The sequence below is a fragment of the Gopherus evgoodei genome, chromosome 5 (genome assembly GCF_007399415.2).
Source record: "Gopherus evgoodei ecotype Sinaloan lineage chromosome 5, rGopEvg1_v1.p, whole genome shotgun sequence".
Lineage (NCBI taxonomy): Eukaryota > Metazoa > Chordata > Testudines > Testudinidae > Gopherus > Gopherus evgoodei.
The window spans coordinates 74,930,408-74,945,058 of record NC_044326.1 but is presented as its reverse complement, the minus strand read 5'-3'; the positions used below and the strand labels follow the sequence as shown (position 1 = coordinate 74,945,058).

At 47.7% G+C, this 14,651-nt stretch overlaps 1 protein-coding gene across 3 annotated transcripts in view; it reads right to left on the bottom strand.

Moving 5' to 3' along the window:
- Positions 1-14,651, bottom strand: part of SPOCK3 (SPARC (osteonectin), cwcv and kazal like domains proteoglycan 3) — a 421,538-nt gene that overhangs the window by 2,753 nt on the left and 404,134 nt on the right. For all 3 annotated transcript variants that reach the window (XM_030564832.1, XM_030564833.1, XM_030564834.1), the window contains 2 exons: positions 2,647-2,709; positions 339-476 (listed from right to left, as the gene is read on the bottom strand). In XM_030564832.1, coding sequence (XP_030420692.1) covers positions 339-476; positions 2,647-2,709 — 201 coding nt within the window. The remainder of the gene's footprint in view (positions 1-338; positions 477-2,646; positions 2,710-14,651) is intronic.

The window sequence follows — 14,651 nt, the reverse complement described above, 5'->3', positions numbered from 1 at the left end:
TAATAAAAGAATTGTTGAGTTGAGTTTAATAGCATGTTAAGTACCCAACTTGATTTTATTGGGTACTGCTGGGGCTGGTAGTGCTTTATTTTAACTATCCTATTCAGAGTACAATAAGCACTATCCACACTACTTGGTAGATAGGCTGTCTCTGTTTATAACTATCAGCGTGATAGATGCTACAGAAATTAGTGAAATAAATAATAATAATAATAATAATTACAAATTGACTTCTAAATCTGTGTTGTCTTCTCACTGAAGACATTAAGAGCTTGACCACTGATTTCAAAGGGAAGAGAGAGTCTTATTCAATAATGAGCAAAAATTCTTCCACTTACCACAGTCTGCAGCACCATTTGTTCTGGAACTTGTTACTTCATTACCATATCTGTCAACACACCAGCACTGCCCTGCACTTCCATGGCACTGAGTTGGTTTGTAATACCCATCTTCATCACATAATGGGATGTACTGCCCTATGATACATAAAGATTAAATTATAATATTAGCAGTCACCTGAACAGAATAAACTAATATTCTAGATTACACCAGAAGCAAAATAAAAAATAAACAATCGTGTCTTATCTCTGTTCAGTGTCCTCCCTGATTGACTTACTCTCTGTTACTGAGGTCAACCAAGAAGAGTTTTATACATAATACATTTGCCCATTCCTCCTTATTCAGAGAGGGAGCGCAGATGTCAAATATATGAGCCTCTCTTTGACTGATCTCAAGAATGGACATGTCCAGTCCATTAAGGAGTATCCCCTTTCCTCTTTCAAGCTCTTCACTGATTCTCTGACATCTGCTCCTTACTATACAGACTCCCTGAATGTCATAGCCAAAATCTTGAACGCCATATGTTGACGCCAGGCTAGATAGGGAGTATCTCAGATGTCTAAATGTTAAGTCCTGCAACCTGTGATGCCATGGCTTCAATGCTATTGTTACTTGAGCCAGGTAGATCAAAGCTAGTTCAAGCATGACCAGGGCTGGCATTTTCATTTAGGTGGCCTAGCCAATCACCTAGGGCGCCAGGATTATTGGTGGGTCACATCCGGTGGGCGGCATCTGGTGGAGCTGCCGCAGTTGTGTCTGCGGATGGTCGGCTGCTCCCGTGGCTCCAGTGGACCTCCCGCAGGCACGACTGCAACAGCTCCACCGGAGCCGCGGACCAGCGGACCCTCCGCAGGCACAACTGCAGCAGCTCCACCAGAGCCGCAGGACCAGGGCGCAGGGCAGTGAAATTGCCGTGCGCCTAGGGCGCTAAAACCCCTAGCGCCGGTCCTGGGCACGTCTACACATACTTCAGACACATCTCTGGCTTCAGTATAGATGTAATCTCTGTCAACTATTCTGGTGATCCAAAAGAAAGAATAGAATTCATCGTATTCTCCCAAAGCTGTGTTGATAATGCAGTGCTAAGATGAGCAAAAACTAAAAAATATGTATTTCTGTGACTAAAGTAAGCAGCTGTGATTTGAAATATGCTCACAGAGGAAACCTGTGAAATAAGAGGGCACATTTTTATGTAGTACCTTTTCAGACTAGACACACTCTTTAAAATACAAGTATGGGAGTTTTTAGCAATGAATGAATATGATTTTTGTTCTATATATTTATTTTAACAGATATATTTATTAGGTATTTCTACTTTGGTAGTCACACTATATCTTAGTAAACAGTCCTAATGAATGGCAGTCATAGCTTGGGTGAAATCTTGTCGATGGAAGTTTTGCTATTGACTTCAGTGAGGTCAGAATCTCACCCCTGGAACCTAGCCATGTTAGTCATTGGTTTGGATGCTTGCAGTTCTTCAGATTTTTAATTTCACCAAAATTGAATAGTAGTTTTTTAGTGAACTAGGAACCGTAAGCTAAATAAAACTAAAATGCTGATAGCTATTTGCTTATTTAACTTATATTTACAAAATAATTTGGCAAATAGACCATGCAAATGAACGCTTGTACAGAGCCCCACTGAAATTAACAGGTCAATTGCAAGCAGAGCAATTATAGAGTTATAGAATCAGAACCTTATTTTTTTATTTGTAGGTAAGAGGCAAAATAATTCTCTAATAATTTTGTCCTTGAAATAATCAGATGTTCTTTGAAGAACCATAAATGGTAACTAAATCACAATTAAAAAAATTATTGTCAGTACTGTAAAATAAGAGATATTTTTAATCAGAGTAATTCAGAACCGTCATCCCAAATGGCCTATATCTTTTACTCCAGTTTTTATAAAGACTGCTAATGCTAAAATTTAGATTTTCTATCCAAAATAAAAGTTATGGAAATGAAACATTTTTGATGCAATATGGAATTTTTCATAGCAAAGATTTCAATTACTTACATAAATATTAGAGTTAAATATCAGCAAAAATGTTAATTTAGAATTGCTTAAGTCTATTTTCCTAATAACTGTAAAAACGTACAGTCTATCAGGGTAATAAAATGGATGTAATATCTTTCAGTAGGTAATGTAATAAAACTAAGTTTAATAGCTTTCAAAAACTTCATAAATTTTGTTGCTGGAATTTAGTGCGGTCTATCTTTGTTGGATTAATATTGATTTTATGTAGCTGTTTCACTAGGGTTATTTATGTAAGCAATAAAACCTTCAAAAGAATGATCTATGGCTCACCTAGGAGCTTCTTTCCTCCTTGCTGCTTTTGAATGTTGCTGAGCTCTGTCTGGCAAGGTGGGTCTGAAATGACATAAAAATGTTAAATAGATTACATCCGATCAAAGGAAGAAGGTTGAATGATTGAGTTTTCACCAGTTTTTATACTTCAGGTTTCTTCTAATTATTGCTATAAAGAAACATATACGTCCTCCCTTAGTAGATTTTATATTTCACATACTCAGACTAGATCCTTCCAAAGCTGCACCTGAAAAAGAGTGTTTTTAACATAGATATCAAAGTCTGATATATCTAATAAGACAGCTTTAAAAAAAATTAAAATAAAAGAGCACTTGCACCTAATTATAAAGACACACAAGAAATTGATTGATAAGGGGGAGTTGTGTATGTGTTTGTGTGTATATGTACTCAGAAAATAGGGTGTGTATTAATGTTAAATATTAGATTGTCCAAAATTGTCATGCTCTTTCTGAGGCCATAAAAATCATTGTCTCTTGTAAGGATATCTCCTAAATGCGAACATTTTTAAGGAAACCTTTTCATATGAGATTTTAAGATAAAGCACATGTGCAGTAAACCAAACTGAATATTCATGGATGGAACATGTATATCATGTTATCATGAAAGTTGTAAAAATTTTTACTCATGAAGCAACTAATAATATAGTTTATTTCATAGATGTTTTAACTGTTATAAATAATCAAATAAAATGCAGGGAATACACTTTCATTAGCTCACGGGCGGCTTCAGGCACCAGCACGCCAAGCACATGCCTGGGGCGGCAAACCATGGGGGGCGCTCTGCCAGTCGCGCAAGGGCAGCAGGCAGGTTGCTTTTGGCGGCATGCCTGCGGAGGGTCCGCTGGTCCCGCGGCTTTGGCGGACCTCCTGCAGGCGCGCCGCCGAATCCGAGGGACTGGGGACCTCCTGCAGGCAAGCCGCCAAAGGCAGCGCGCCTGCCGTGCTTGGAGTGGCAAAATACCTAGTCGCCCCTGCATTAACTGTATATAGACTCCTTACAATATCCCTTAAAGGCAGTTTAGATATTACAGTGTTGGGCACCATGTAAGAGTACAATGCAACTTCTGTTGAAGCCAGTAGGAAAACTTCCATTAACCCTCACTGGGAGTAGGATTGGACTTTAACAACTGAAAATAGATAAGAAAATAGAATGTAAATTCAGGGTGCAGATGTGCAGTGAAAGAAAAAATGTTCTAGAGCTAGATTCTGGCCTCAGATGTAAGTAATTCTAGTAATATGTGCAGTTAAAAGCAAAATTGACCAACTTTCCTTTAATAAATATATTTCCCAAATGTTTTGACACCAAAGGATATGATCTATATCATAGTAGTGACAAGAATAAGTAAATGAACTCATTCTATTAATAAAGTAACTGAGTCACTACTTTCTCTGTTGAAATTTGTAGGATTTTGGTTCTAATATGGCAATTTAAGGCCCCAATTTTGCAGACCCCTGTATCCACACATAAGTTGAAAGACTGGGGCCTAGATATAACTGAAATCTAACTAAATAATTAGAAATGGCTCTGAGCTGCAGAATATGGATTCAAATTCTCAATTCCCCAAACTTCAGGGTTATGGTTTGCTCAAATCTTCAAAAACAATATTTAATTTTCTGCGACTGTGAAACTTATCTCTGAAAAGCTAAGTCAGAGCTCAACAGGCACTTCCTTGAAAAAAAAAAAGACATGAATGCATTTATACTACTGTACAGAAAGATATAGAATGAAGGCTAGTATTTCTTTTTGAACACTGCATATGCCATATAAGAAATTACAGGGTCACTACTGAGGCATTTTCCTTTCAGAATCAGTAGTATTCTTGTGGCATGTAGTCTGAGGTCAATGGAGCTTGCAGGACAGATGATATGGAGTATGCTTTTAGCCTAGATTGTCCGCAAGGCAATATCCTACGAAATCTCAAATTCAATCAATACTAACTTATTTAAATAAACAACCTATCATGCTTATTTAGTGACAGTGTAGCCTCATGTGTGGTATATCAGCAGACCTTTTGTATTATTCATAAGATCTGATCTAACAGAATAAATACAAACTGGAATCCAATAGTGACCTCTCATAGAGATCAGGCTGTATTTACCCTTGGCTTTAGATTTCGAATGACATTTTAAATTGTCTTTTAAGAAGATACATATGTATGAGTTTAGAAAGGTTGCGGTTAAAATTCTAACCCCACTGAGGTCCACGGGCGTTTTGCCTCAGTGGGGCCAGGATTTCACCCTAAATATGCAAGGATTCTGTTTGGAATAAAATCCCTAAAAACTGCCTCTTCTAAAATGCTGCTCACAGGGATCTTAATGCAAGAATGTCCAAGGGATGTGTTTTCTCTGGAACCAAACATTGAAATTCTCTGGTTCCGAACTTAGCTAAACTCTTGACTATCACTGGATGTTTTCTAACTTTACAGGAACAGTTAATGAACATTATCTTGTATTTTAAAATATAGCCATTTATTTTTAATGGTTTCTGATTACTAGAAATGTTTTTATGGGAACTGAAGTTACTCAGCACCTTGCAAATATTTGCCATCTTTCAGAAAAAGTTCCTCTATCATTCATGTTGGTTACAGATATTAACTCGACTGCTCATTTTTACCATTGTTATTCCTCATGTTTTATATAAGTTTGAACTATAACCCTTCAGGAATTGCTTCTTTCCCACATCTAGCACTTAAAGACAAGGGTCCAGATATCTAGTGATTATCATTAACATACACAAGTATGTAAAGTGTAGATTACGAGTAATGTCTTAACTTCACTAAAAGCCGCTATACCTCAGACTTGTTATTGCATATGGTTACATCCATTTATTTTAGGTGTTTCACAGTCTGCTGTCCTTACAACTGAGATAATATTGGGGAAAATGGAAGAAAAAAAGGGTGATACATAACTTCCAAAAAAGATGGGAAATGTGCTGAATGAGAAGGAACTTGCCCAATAAAGTATATGTATTGTGCTCCAGGAAAAAAATCCTAAATCAGGAAAAGATGGTTACTCACCTTTGTAACTGTTGTTCTTCGAGATGTGTTGCTCACATCCATTCCAGTTAGGTGTGCGCGCCGCGCGTGCACGTTCGTCGGAAACTTTTTACCCTAGCAACTCCAGTGGGCCGACAGGTCGCCCCCTGGAGTGGCGCCGCCATGGCGCCCAATATATATCCCTGCCGGCCCGCCCGCTCCTCAGTTCCTTCTTGCCGGCTACTCCGACAGTGGGGAAGGAGGGCGGGTGTGGAATGGATGTGAGCAACACATCTCGAAGAACAACAGTTACAAAGGTGAGTAACCGTCTTTTCTTCTTCGAGTGATTGCTCACATCCATTCCAGTTAGGTGACTCCCAAGCCATACCTAGGCGGTGGGGTCGGAGTGAGAAGTCGCGGCACGGAGCACTGCAGTTCCGAAGGCCGCATCCTCCCTCGACTGCCGGACCAGGGCGTAGTGGGAAGCAAAGGTGTGGACCGATGACCAGGTCGCTGCCCGACAGATTTCCTGGATGGGCACACGGGCGAGGAAAGCCAGCGACGACGCCTGCGCCCTGGTAGAATGCGCAGTCACACGGCCCGTAGGGACATGGGCCAAGTCATAACAGGTCCTGATACAGGACGTAACCCAAGAGGATACCCTCTGGGAGGAGATAGGAAGCCCTTTCATACGATCTGCTACCGCCACGAAAAGCTGGGAGGATTTTCGGAAGGGTCTGGTCCTCTCTATGTAGAACGCGAGAGCCCTACGGACATCCAGCGAGTGGAGCTGCTGCTCCCTGCCTGAGGAGTGAGGTTTTGGGAAAAAAACCGGAAGGAAAATCTCTTGGTTGACGTGGAAGGCTGAGACCACCTTGGGCAGAAAAGCAGGGTGTGGTCTCAGCTGCACCTTGTCTTTGTGGAAGACCGTATATGGGGGGTCTACCACAAGAGCTCGGAGTTCCGACACCCGTCTAGCTGAGGTGATAGCTACTAGAAAGGCAGTCTTCCAAGAGAGGTAGAGCAGGGAGCAAGTAGCTAACGGCTCAAAGGGGGGCCCCATGAGCCGGGACAACACCAGGTTAAGATCCCAGGTCGGAGCAGGGGGACGGACGTTAGGGAATAAACGTTCCAGCCCTTTAAGGAATCTCAACACCGTCGGGTGAGAAAAAACGGAGCGACCGTCTGCACCCGGGTGAAAGGTGGAGATAGCTGCTAGGTGGACTCGCAACGACGATAAGGCCAGACCTTGCCCTTTGAGGGACCAAACATAGTCTAAGATTTCGGTTACCGAAACTTCCATAGGGCGGAGATTTCTCTCTACGCACCAACAGGAGAAGCGTTTCCATTTCGCCGAATATGTGGCTCTTGTGGACGGTTTCCTGCTGCTCAAGAGCACCTCCTTCACAGGCGTGGAGCAGCGCAGCTCGGAACCAGTCAGCCACGCAGGAGCCACGCCGCTAGGTGCAGCGACTGCAGGTCTGGGTGACAGAGGGTCCCGTGGTCCTGGGTAATCAGGTCCGGATGAAGGGGCAGGGGAACTGGGTCGGCTACGGCCAAGTCCAGCAGCATGGTGTACCAGTGCTGCCTGGGCCATGCCGGGGCCACCATGATCACGAGAGCCCTGTCTCTGCGCACCTTCAGGAGGACCTTGTGGACCAGGGGGAACGGGGGAAACGCATAGTACAGGTGGGTCGACCACTGGATGAGGAAGGCATCCGCTATCGACCCCGGCTCCCTGCCCTGAAAGGAGCAGAACGCTTGGCACTTCCTGTTCCCCTTGGACGCGAAGAGGTCCACCCGGGGATAACCCCACCTCCGGAAAATGAAGAGAGCGACGTCCGGGCGAAGGGACCACTCGTGTGACAGGAAGGATCTGCTCAATCGATCCGCCAGCGTGTTCCGTACTCCAGGGAGGAAAGAAGCCCTGAGGTGAATGGAGTGGGCTACGCAAAAGTCCCAGAGTCGTATTGCCTCGAGGCACAGGGAGGAGGACCTGGTGCCGCCCTGCTTGTTGATATAGTACATGGTCGTCGTGTTGTCCGTGAACACGGCGACACAATGACCCTGAAGCTGATGACAGAACGCTTGACAAGCAAGGCGGACCGCTCTCAACTCCCGCATGTTGATGTGTAGCCCCACCTCCTGCTGAGACCACAGGCCCTGTGTCCGCAGGGTCCCTAGGTGGGCCCCCCAGCCTAGATCTGAGGCATCCGTTGTCAGGGATACCGAGGGCTGAGAGGGGTGGAAGGGAAGACCCGCACATAATACGGACTGGTCTAGCCACCAGCCGAGAGAATCTAAGACCTTCTGGGGGATTGTGACTAACATGTCTAACGGTTGCCTTGCCGGCCTGTAATGACTGATAAGCCACAACTGGAGAGGCCTCATGCGGAGCCGAGCGTAGTCGGTCACAAAGGTGCAAGCCGCCATGTGGCCCAACAGGGTTAGACATGTCCTCACTGACGTCAATGGGGCTGACCGCAAACGTTGAACGATCGCCACCATGGTCTGGAACCGTTGCAGAGGCAGCGAGGCCCTGCCCACAGTGGCGTCCAGGACGGCCCTGATAAATTCCACCTTCTGAGTGGGCCTCAGGGTGGACTTGTCTGTGTTTATCAAGAGGCCCAGACTTGCAAACATGCCGGTGATCACGCGGACATGGCTGTTGACTTGTTGTTCCGACGTGCCCCGAATCAACCAGTCGTCCAGATAAGGGAACACGTGGACACGGTTGCGCCGAAGATGCGCCACGACAACTGCCATGCATTTTGTAAACACCCTCGGGGCCGTGGACAGGCCAAATGGGAGGACTGCAAATTGATAATGAAGAGCCCCCACAACGAAGCGGAGGAAGCGTCTGTGGCGCGGCCAAATGGCAATGTGGAAATACGCGTCCTGCATGTCGAGGGCGGCGTACCAGTCTCCCGGATCCAGGGATGGAATAATGGTCCCCAGGGATACCATGCGGAACTTCAACTTCACGAGGTATTTGTTGAGCTCTCGCAGGTCGAGGATAGGCCTGAGGCCCCCCTTGGCCTTGGGGATCAGAAAGTAGCGGGAATAAAACCCCTTGCCTTTCTCGCTTTCCGGAACCGCCTCTATAGCTCCTTTGCTGAGGAGCGTCTGCACCTCCTGCCGAAGGAATTGCTCGTGAGAGGGGTCCCTGAAGAGGGACGAGGAAGGAGGGCGGGAAGAAGGAAATGAAACAAACTGCAGGCGGTATCCCGTCTGCACCATGCTTAAGACCCAGCGGTCCGATGTTATTTGGGACCACGCCGGGAGGAAAAACGAAAGGCGGTTGGAAAACGGGGGGGAAGGATCCATAGGGGAAACTGTTACTGCGCCCTCGGGCGCACCTTCAAAATGAAGGCTTAGGTCCAGGCGGGGGTTTTGAGGAGCCTTGGTTCTGCCCCCCTTGGTTCCCCGAGTGCCTGCGCCTTCCGTTCCTGCCGCGGCGCCTGTAAAGGTCCTGCCGCTGGCGGAACTGGGAAAACGGCCTGCGTTGTTGTTGTTGCTGCGACCTAAAGGGTCTACGCTGCGTCACGGGGGTGTGCATCCCGAGGGACCGCATAATGACCCGGTTGTCTTTCAGACTCTTGAGTCTGGGGTCTGTCTTGTCAGAGAACAAGCCCTGGCCTTCGAAAGGAAGGTCCTGTATAGTATGCTGGAGCTCCGGCGGAAGGCCGGAAACCTGCAGCCAGGAGATGCGACGCATCGTAACTCCTGACGCGAGGGTACGGGCAGCCGAGTCCGCAGCGTCCAAGGAGGCTTGCAAGGCCGTGCGTGCGACCTTCTTGCCTTCGTCCAAGATGGCCGCAAGCTCTTGGCGAGCATCCTGTGGCAGCAGCTCCTTAAATTTGTCCACTGCCACCCAGGAATTAAAGGCATATCTGCTCAGCAGGGCCTGCTGGTTGGAGACCCTGAGCTGCAGCGCCCCAGCCGAATACACCTTACGGCCAAGGAGGTCCATCCGCCTGGCTTCTCTGGATTTGGGGGCTGGAGCCTCCTGGCCATGACGCTCCCTATCGTTCACTGATTGCACCACCAGTGAACCCGGAGTCGGGTGTACATGGAGATATTCGTATCCCCTAGAAGGGGCCATGTACTTCCTCTCGACGCCTTTCGCTGTCGGAGGGATGGAGGCCGGGGACTGCCAGATGGTGTTGGCGTTGGCCTGGATGGTCCGTATGAAGGGCAGGGCGACCCTGGTGGGAGCATCAGAAGAGAGGATGGTCACAATTGGATCCTCTATCTCCGAGACCTCCTCTGCCTGCAGACTCAGATTTTGAGCCAAACGCCTGAGGAGGTCTTGGTGCGCCCTGAGATCCAGCGGGGGGGGACTGTTGGAGGAGGTATCCGCCACCGCCTCATCCGGGGAGGAGGATGAGGAGACCCCAGGCACGAGAGTGTCTAACTGAGGGTCTTCCTCAGCCCTCGCCTCTGCCTCAGGAGCCACAGCGGAGTCTTGCTGCTTGGACCCTTCCTCCCCTTCCGGGGAGCGAGGGGGGCGAGACAACGAGGCTTCAGGAGCCCTACGCTCCGCAGTCGCCGGCCTAGCAGGGAGCTGCTGGGGGCCCTGGGCCTGATGGTATGCCCAGGGTGTCCAGAATCCCCACTGTTGTGGGCCTTGGTCCTGCAGTGGCGGATCACCGAACAGCGCCGTCTGCCGGTCGGTGCCCAGCGCATACCCGCTGTCCGTCTGGGAGGATACGGACGGCTGTCTAGAGGGCCATGGAGGGGCCGACCCTGGATGGTAAGGGTCTGCGCGGGCCGGCACGGAGGATCGTCTCGGTGCCGGGGACCGGTGCCGGGAGTCATATCGGTGCCGGGATCGGGACCGGGTTCTGTCGCGGTGCCGGGATCCTGATCGGTACCGGGCGCCGCTTCGGTGCCGGGACCTGCCACCGGCTCGGTGCCGGGAGGTCGACCGAGACCTGCCACCGGCTCAGTGCCGGGAGGTCGACCGAGACCGGGACCTGCCACCGGCTCGGTGCCGGGAGGTCGACCGGTGCGGCGAGTAGCGTCGGGACCTGCTCCTGGAATCGCGGTGCCGGTCTCGGCGACTGGAACCTGACCGCGATCGTCTCGATGTCGACCGGTGCCGCGAGTGCGACCGGTACCGCTGAGGGGAGCGGTGCCGGGATTGCGAGCGGCGGCGGGACCTGGAGCGCCCAAGACGTTGGGACCTGGATCGTGAACGAGATCTTCTGGGCGGTGCCGACATCATGGGCTTGCCTCTGGACACAACCCACACCGGAGGTACCAGGGGTGGCAGCCGAGTGGGCTCAGTCAGGGCTATGAGGTCCCGAGCCGAGGCGAAGGTCTCCGGTGTGGATGGGACCATTATCTCAACCCCAGATCTCATGGGGGAGCTCGGCGGTACCGGACTCGACGGACCCGCTGGGCCCGGAGTCGACGGTGCCGGCGGCGCCGCGGCCGATGTCGAGGCCGGGCGCTCTAGCCGGGTCTGCCTGGCCGGAGTATTGGACTTCGACGGCCTTGGTTCTGACTCCGGTGCCGGGGAGTCTTCTCTGTGCCGGTGCGATCCGGTGCCGGCGCCGAGATCACGGCCTGCGAAGCCGTCGGGTCAAGTGCCGCCTCCATGAGGAGAGTCCGGAGCCTTTGATCCCTCTCCTTCTTTGTCCTTGGCTTAAAAGCCTTACAGATGCGGCACTTGTCAGATCTGTGCGATTCCCCGAGGCACTTCAGGCACGCTTCGTGGGGATCGCTGGTAGGCATGGGCTTCTTGCAGGCCGCACACTGTTTGAAGCCCGGCGAAACAGGCATGAGCCTGGCGCCGGGTGCCGGGAAGGGCTAAGCCCCCGGCGAAGAACTACTTAACAACTATTTAACTTAACTATCTACTTAACCAACTAATTAACAACTATAATGGACTAGAGATGAACGATAGATAAACGATAGAGAACTAGGAGAGCTAGGGACGTCGAGGACAGCTATGCCGCGCTCCACAGTTCCAACGACCGACACGGCGGTAAGAAGGAACTGAGGAGCGGGCGGGCCGGCAGGGATATATATTGGGCGCCATGGCGGCGCCACTCCAGGGGGCGACCTGCCGGCCCACTGGAGTTGCTAGGGTAAAAAGTTTCCGACGAACGTGCACGCGCGGCGCGCACACCTAACTGGAATGGATGTGAGCAATCACTCGAAGAAGAACATAAAGATACACATACAAAAGTTGACGCGGGGCAGTTTTAATATTATGTACTGTGCCTAAAGAATCTTCATCACTTATTGCAATAAATCTAAAATAAATAATTAGAAAATATGAAATACCATTAAGCACTATGAAAGGTAACAGTATGGGTAAATTACTTACCTGTAATTCTGCTTCTCTGAAGATATAATCGTGCAGGATTCTCACTACTGGGTTTTAGCTTCTCAGTACAAAGCTGACAGATTTCTCTTAGCAGATAAAACTTTCCAGTCCTAAAAGACTGGTAGCAAGGTAGAACTCGAGCTGAGCTGACATGTCATCCTTGCCAAGTATAAATGCTGCCATCTTTATCTTCCAGTCAGTTCCAGTGAGTGGGAGGCAATACTCCCTCAGATTCCTGGACTGATATTAATTCAAAATCAGTGGTCTTAGCTTCTGTAAAGATTAAGGAAAAGTAGGATCATTTCCTGCACAGTCACTATGCTGGTGTTCCTCTGGAACAAAAAAGAACTTGGCATCAAATGAGTCCTGCTCATCTGAATAACAGACCTGATTGCCCTGATCTTCAGTCAGCTCTCATCCAACCAGTGGAGAGGTCTAGATGGCAGGGTGGCCTTCATTGTGGTAAGTGCTCCATGAGCCAGTAACACTAGTCGTGCTGAAGCCTTTAATGGAAGAGGCCACAGCTTCCTGTGCCAAGAGTATTGACCCTTGAGGCATTTGCATGCAAATGTGCCAATAGATCCTACCCTACCAACACAGAGAGAGGGGATTACTTAAAAGTGAGTACTGTGGGCCTTGCAGCGGACCAGGACAGATAATGTCCAATTTCCTAGTTTATACTGGACTCACTATTTTCCCCCATCTCTGCTTCAAGTGCATTAAAGCAGGGGGAATGGGAAATCTGGAGACCTGTTTTAGAGTCACCTGGAGGGAGGGGCTTCAACAGAAGTGCATCAAGGAGCTGCCAGAACACACCTTATGCTTCCTGCCTTAAGCCTCCTGTATGGATTTTCAGCTCATTCAAAGTACATCTGCTCGTCAGTGATGATTGCTGGAGCCTCTCTATTGTTGACACAGGGTATTTTGGTGGTGAGAGCACTCTGCTGTGCATACTGATGCTGGGTCTGGTACAGTGCCAATATGTAGCACTAGCACTCCAATCTGCTTCTCAGTTGTCTTGGGGAACTCAGGCTTCCGCTTTCAAGGTCTACCCCTTGAAGCACTCCAGGCCAACCTCATGCTGGACTTACAGGAATCTCTTTGGGCGCCTTAGCAAAGGCTGGAGGTGTACATCAGGCTTCTTCAGTGCCATCTATAAATATATAAGACCCCTACAATCTGAGGGAGATGACATAAGAAAGATAGACCTCAGTCTTTGTCATTATTTTGTACCACAGACTAGGTTTGAAGACATTACATTGTCTTGCATCCTCCTTACTTACTAAATCCCGCAAAGAAAAAAAAAGGGTATAAATGCATCTAGAGATACACTGGGCTAATAGACCAAAGTGGTAAGCAGCAATGGAGAGATGCTGAGGTTCCTAACAAACTTTAGCATTCTAGCATCTAGATTCAGGCACTGGTGCACCAAGAGCACTGCTGTAACAATGATGAAGCACTGGCAAAAAAGAAAAAACAGTCACTAGAATGTCAAAAAGGCCAAAGACTAGTGGTGCATCAGCATTAAGGTGGGCAATGAAGCATTAAAGCAGGTGTCAAAGCACAAAGAAAATAAGTGCTAAAGGCAGGTGCTGAAGCACTTAGATAAACAGTTGTGACACCCAGAAAGAAATGGGCCAAAGCACAGAGGCAAGCAATAAGGTACTGACAAAACTCAGGCACTGAAGTGCTACAGAAATATGCCAGAGTACCCAGAACAAATATCTCAGAAACACTAAACCATCTGGCCTGAAAGCAGAGGTGTGACCAAGAAAAGATATGACAAGCATCGCTGAGATCCAGAGCAGTGTTGGTGCAACAGTAAATGTGATAAAACTGCTGCAGGGAGCACTTTTGCTGCTCAGGAAGGAACTGACTGGAATGTATGGAAGGCAGTGTTAATAATCAACATGGCGTGGTGTGCAAACAGCCAGTAACAGCTAATTTACTCTCTACTTTGCTATTACTTTCCTCAAGGACGAAATACCCCCAATCATCCTATGGATTAGGGTAATCCCATCGGATTTGCACCAAGAAGTTGAGACCAAGGAGTGAGACTCCTGCATTGATGGTAGCGTTAACAACTGTGTCTTAAATATATATACAGGCCTTGAAGCCATTGTGATATATTACATAGGTTGCATTCTTGTATTCACTTTGAACACAATCAATAGCAGTTATCAAGACCTGTACACTGTGTTGTAAAATTGCACAGAAAAGAGCTACAAAGGTAGCTGAATACAGAGAGCTGGCAACATGACTTACAGCTTTTTATTAATAGAAACTCACTCAATGAACATTACAAGGACACCATTAATCTTCTTTACCTAATAATTCTATCACCATTAACAATTAGAGAGGTATTTAGATTATGCAATCCAGCAATACAGAAAAACACCAATAGATTACAAGGCTTAGCATAAAACTGAAATTTCCTAATAGAGGTTTGTGTAGCTTGCTCATGCTAAGGGGAAACAATTATGCATAAAAGGGCTAATAATAGGTAGCTGACAAAGAGAACAGTGACACCCCCACCCATATTTAGGTCTGGCAAGGGGAGGAGAAGACAGGTTTTGGTGTTAGAGTTAATTTTGGGAAGGGGTGCATGGAAGTGTTCTAAATGTTCAAGGAGTTGCCAGAACTGAGATTTCACCTCATTACTGGTATTGA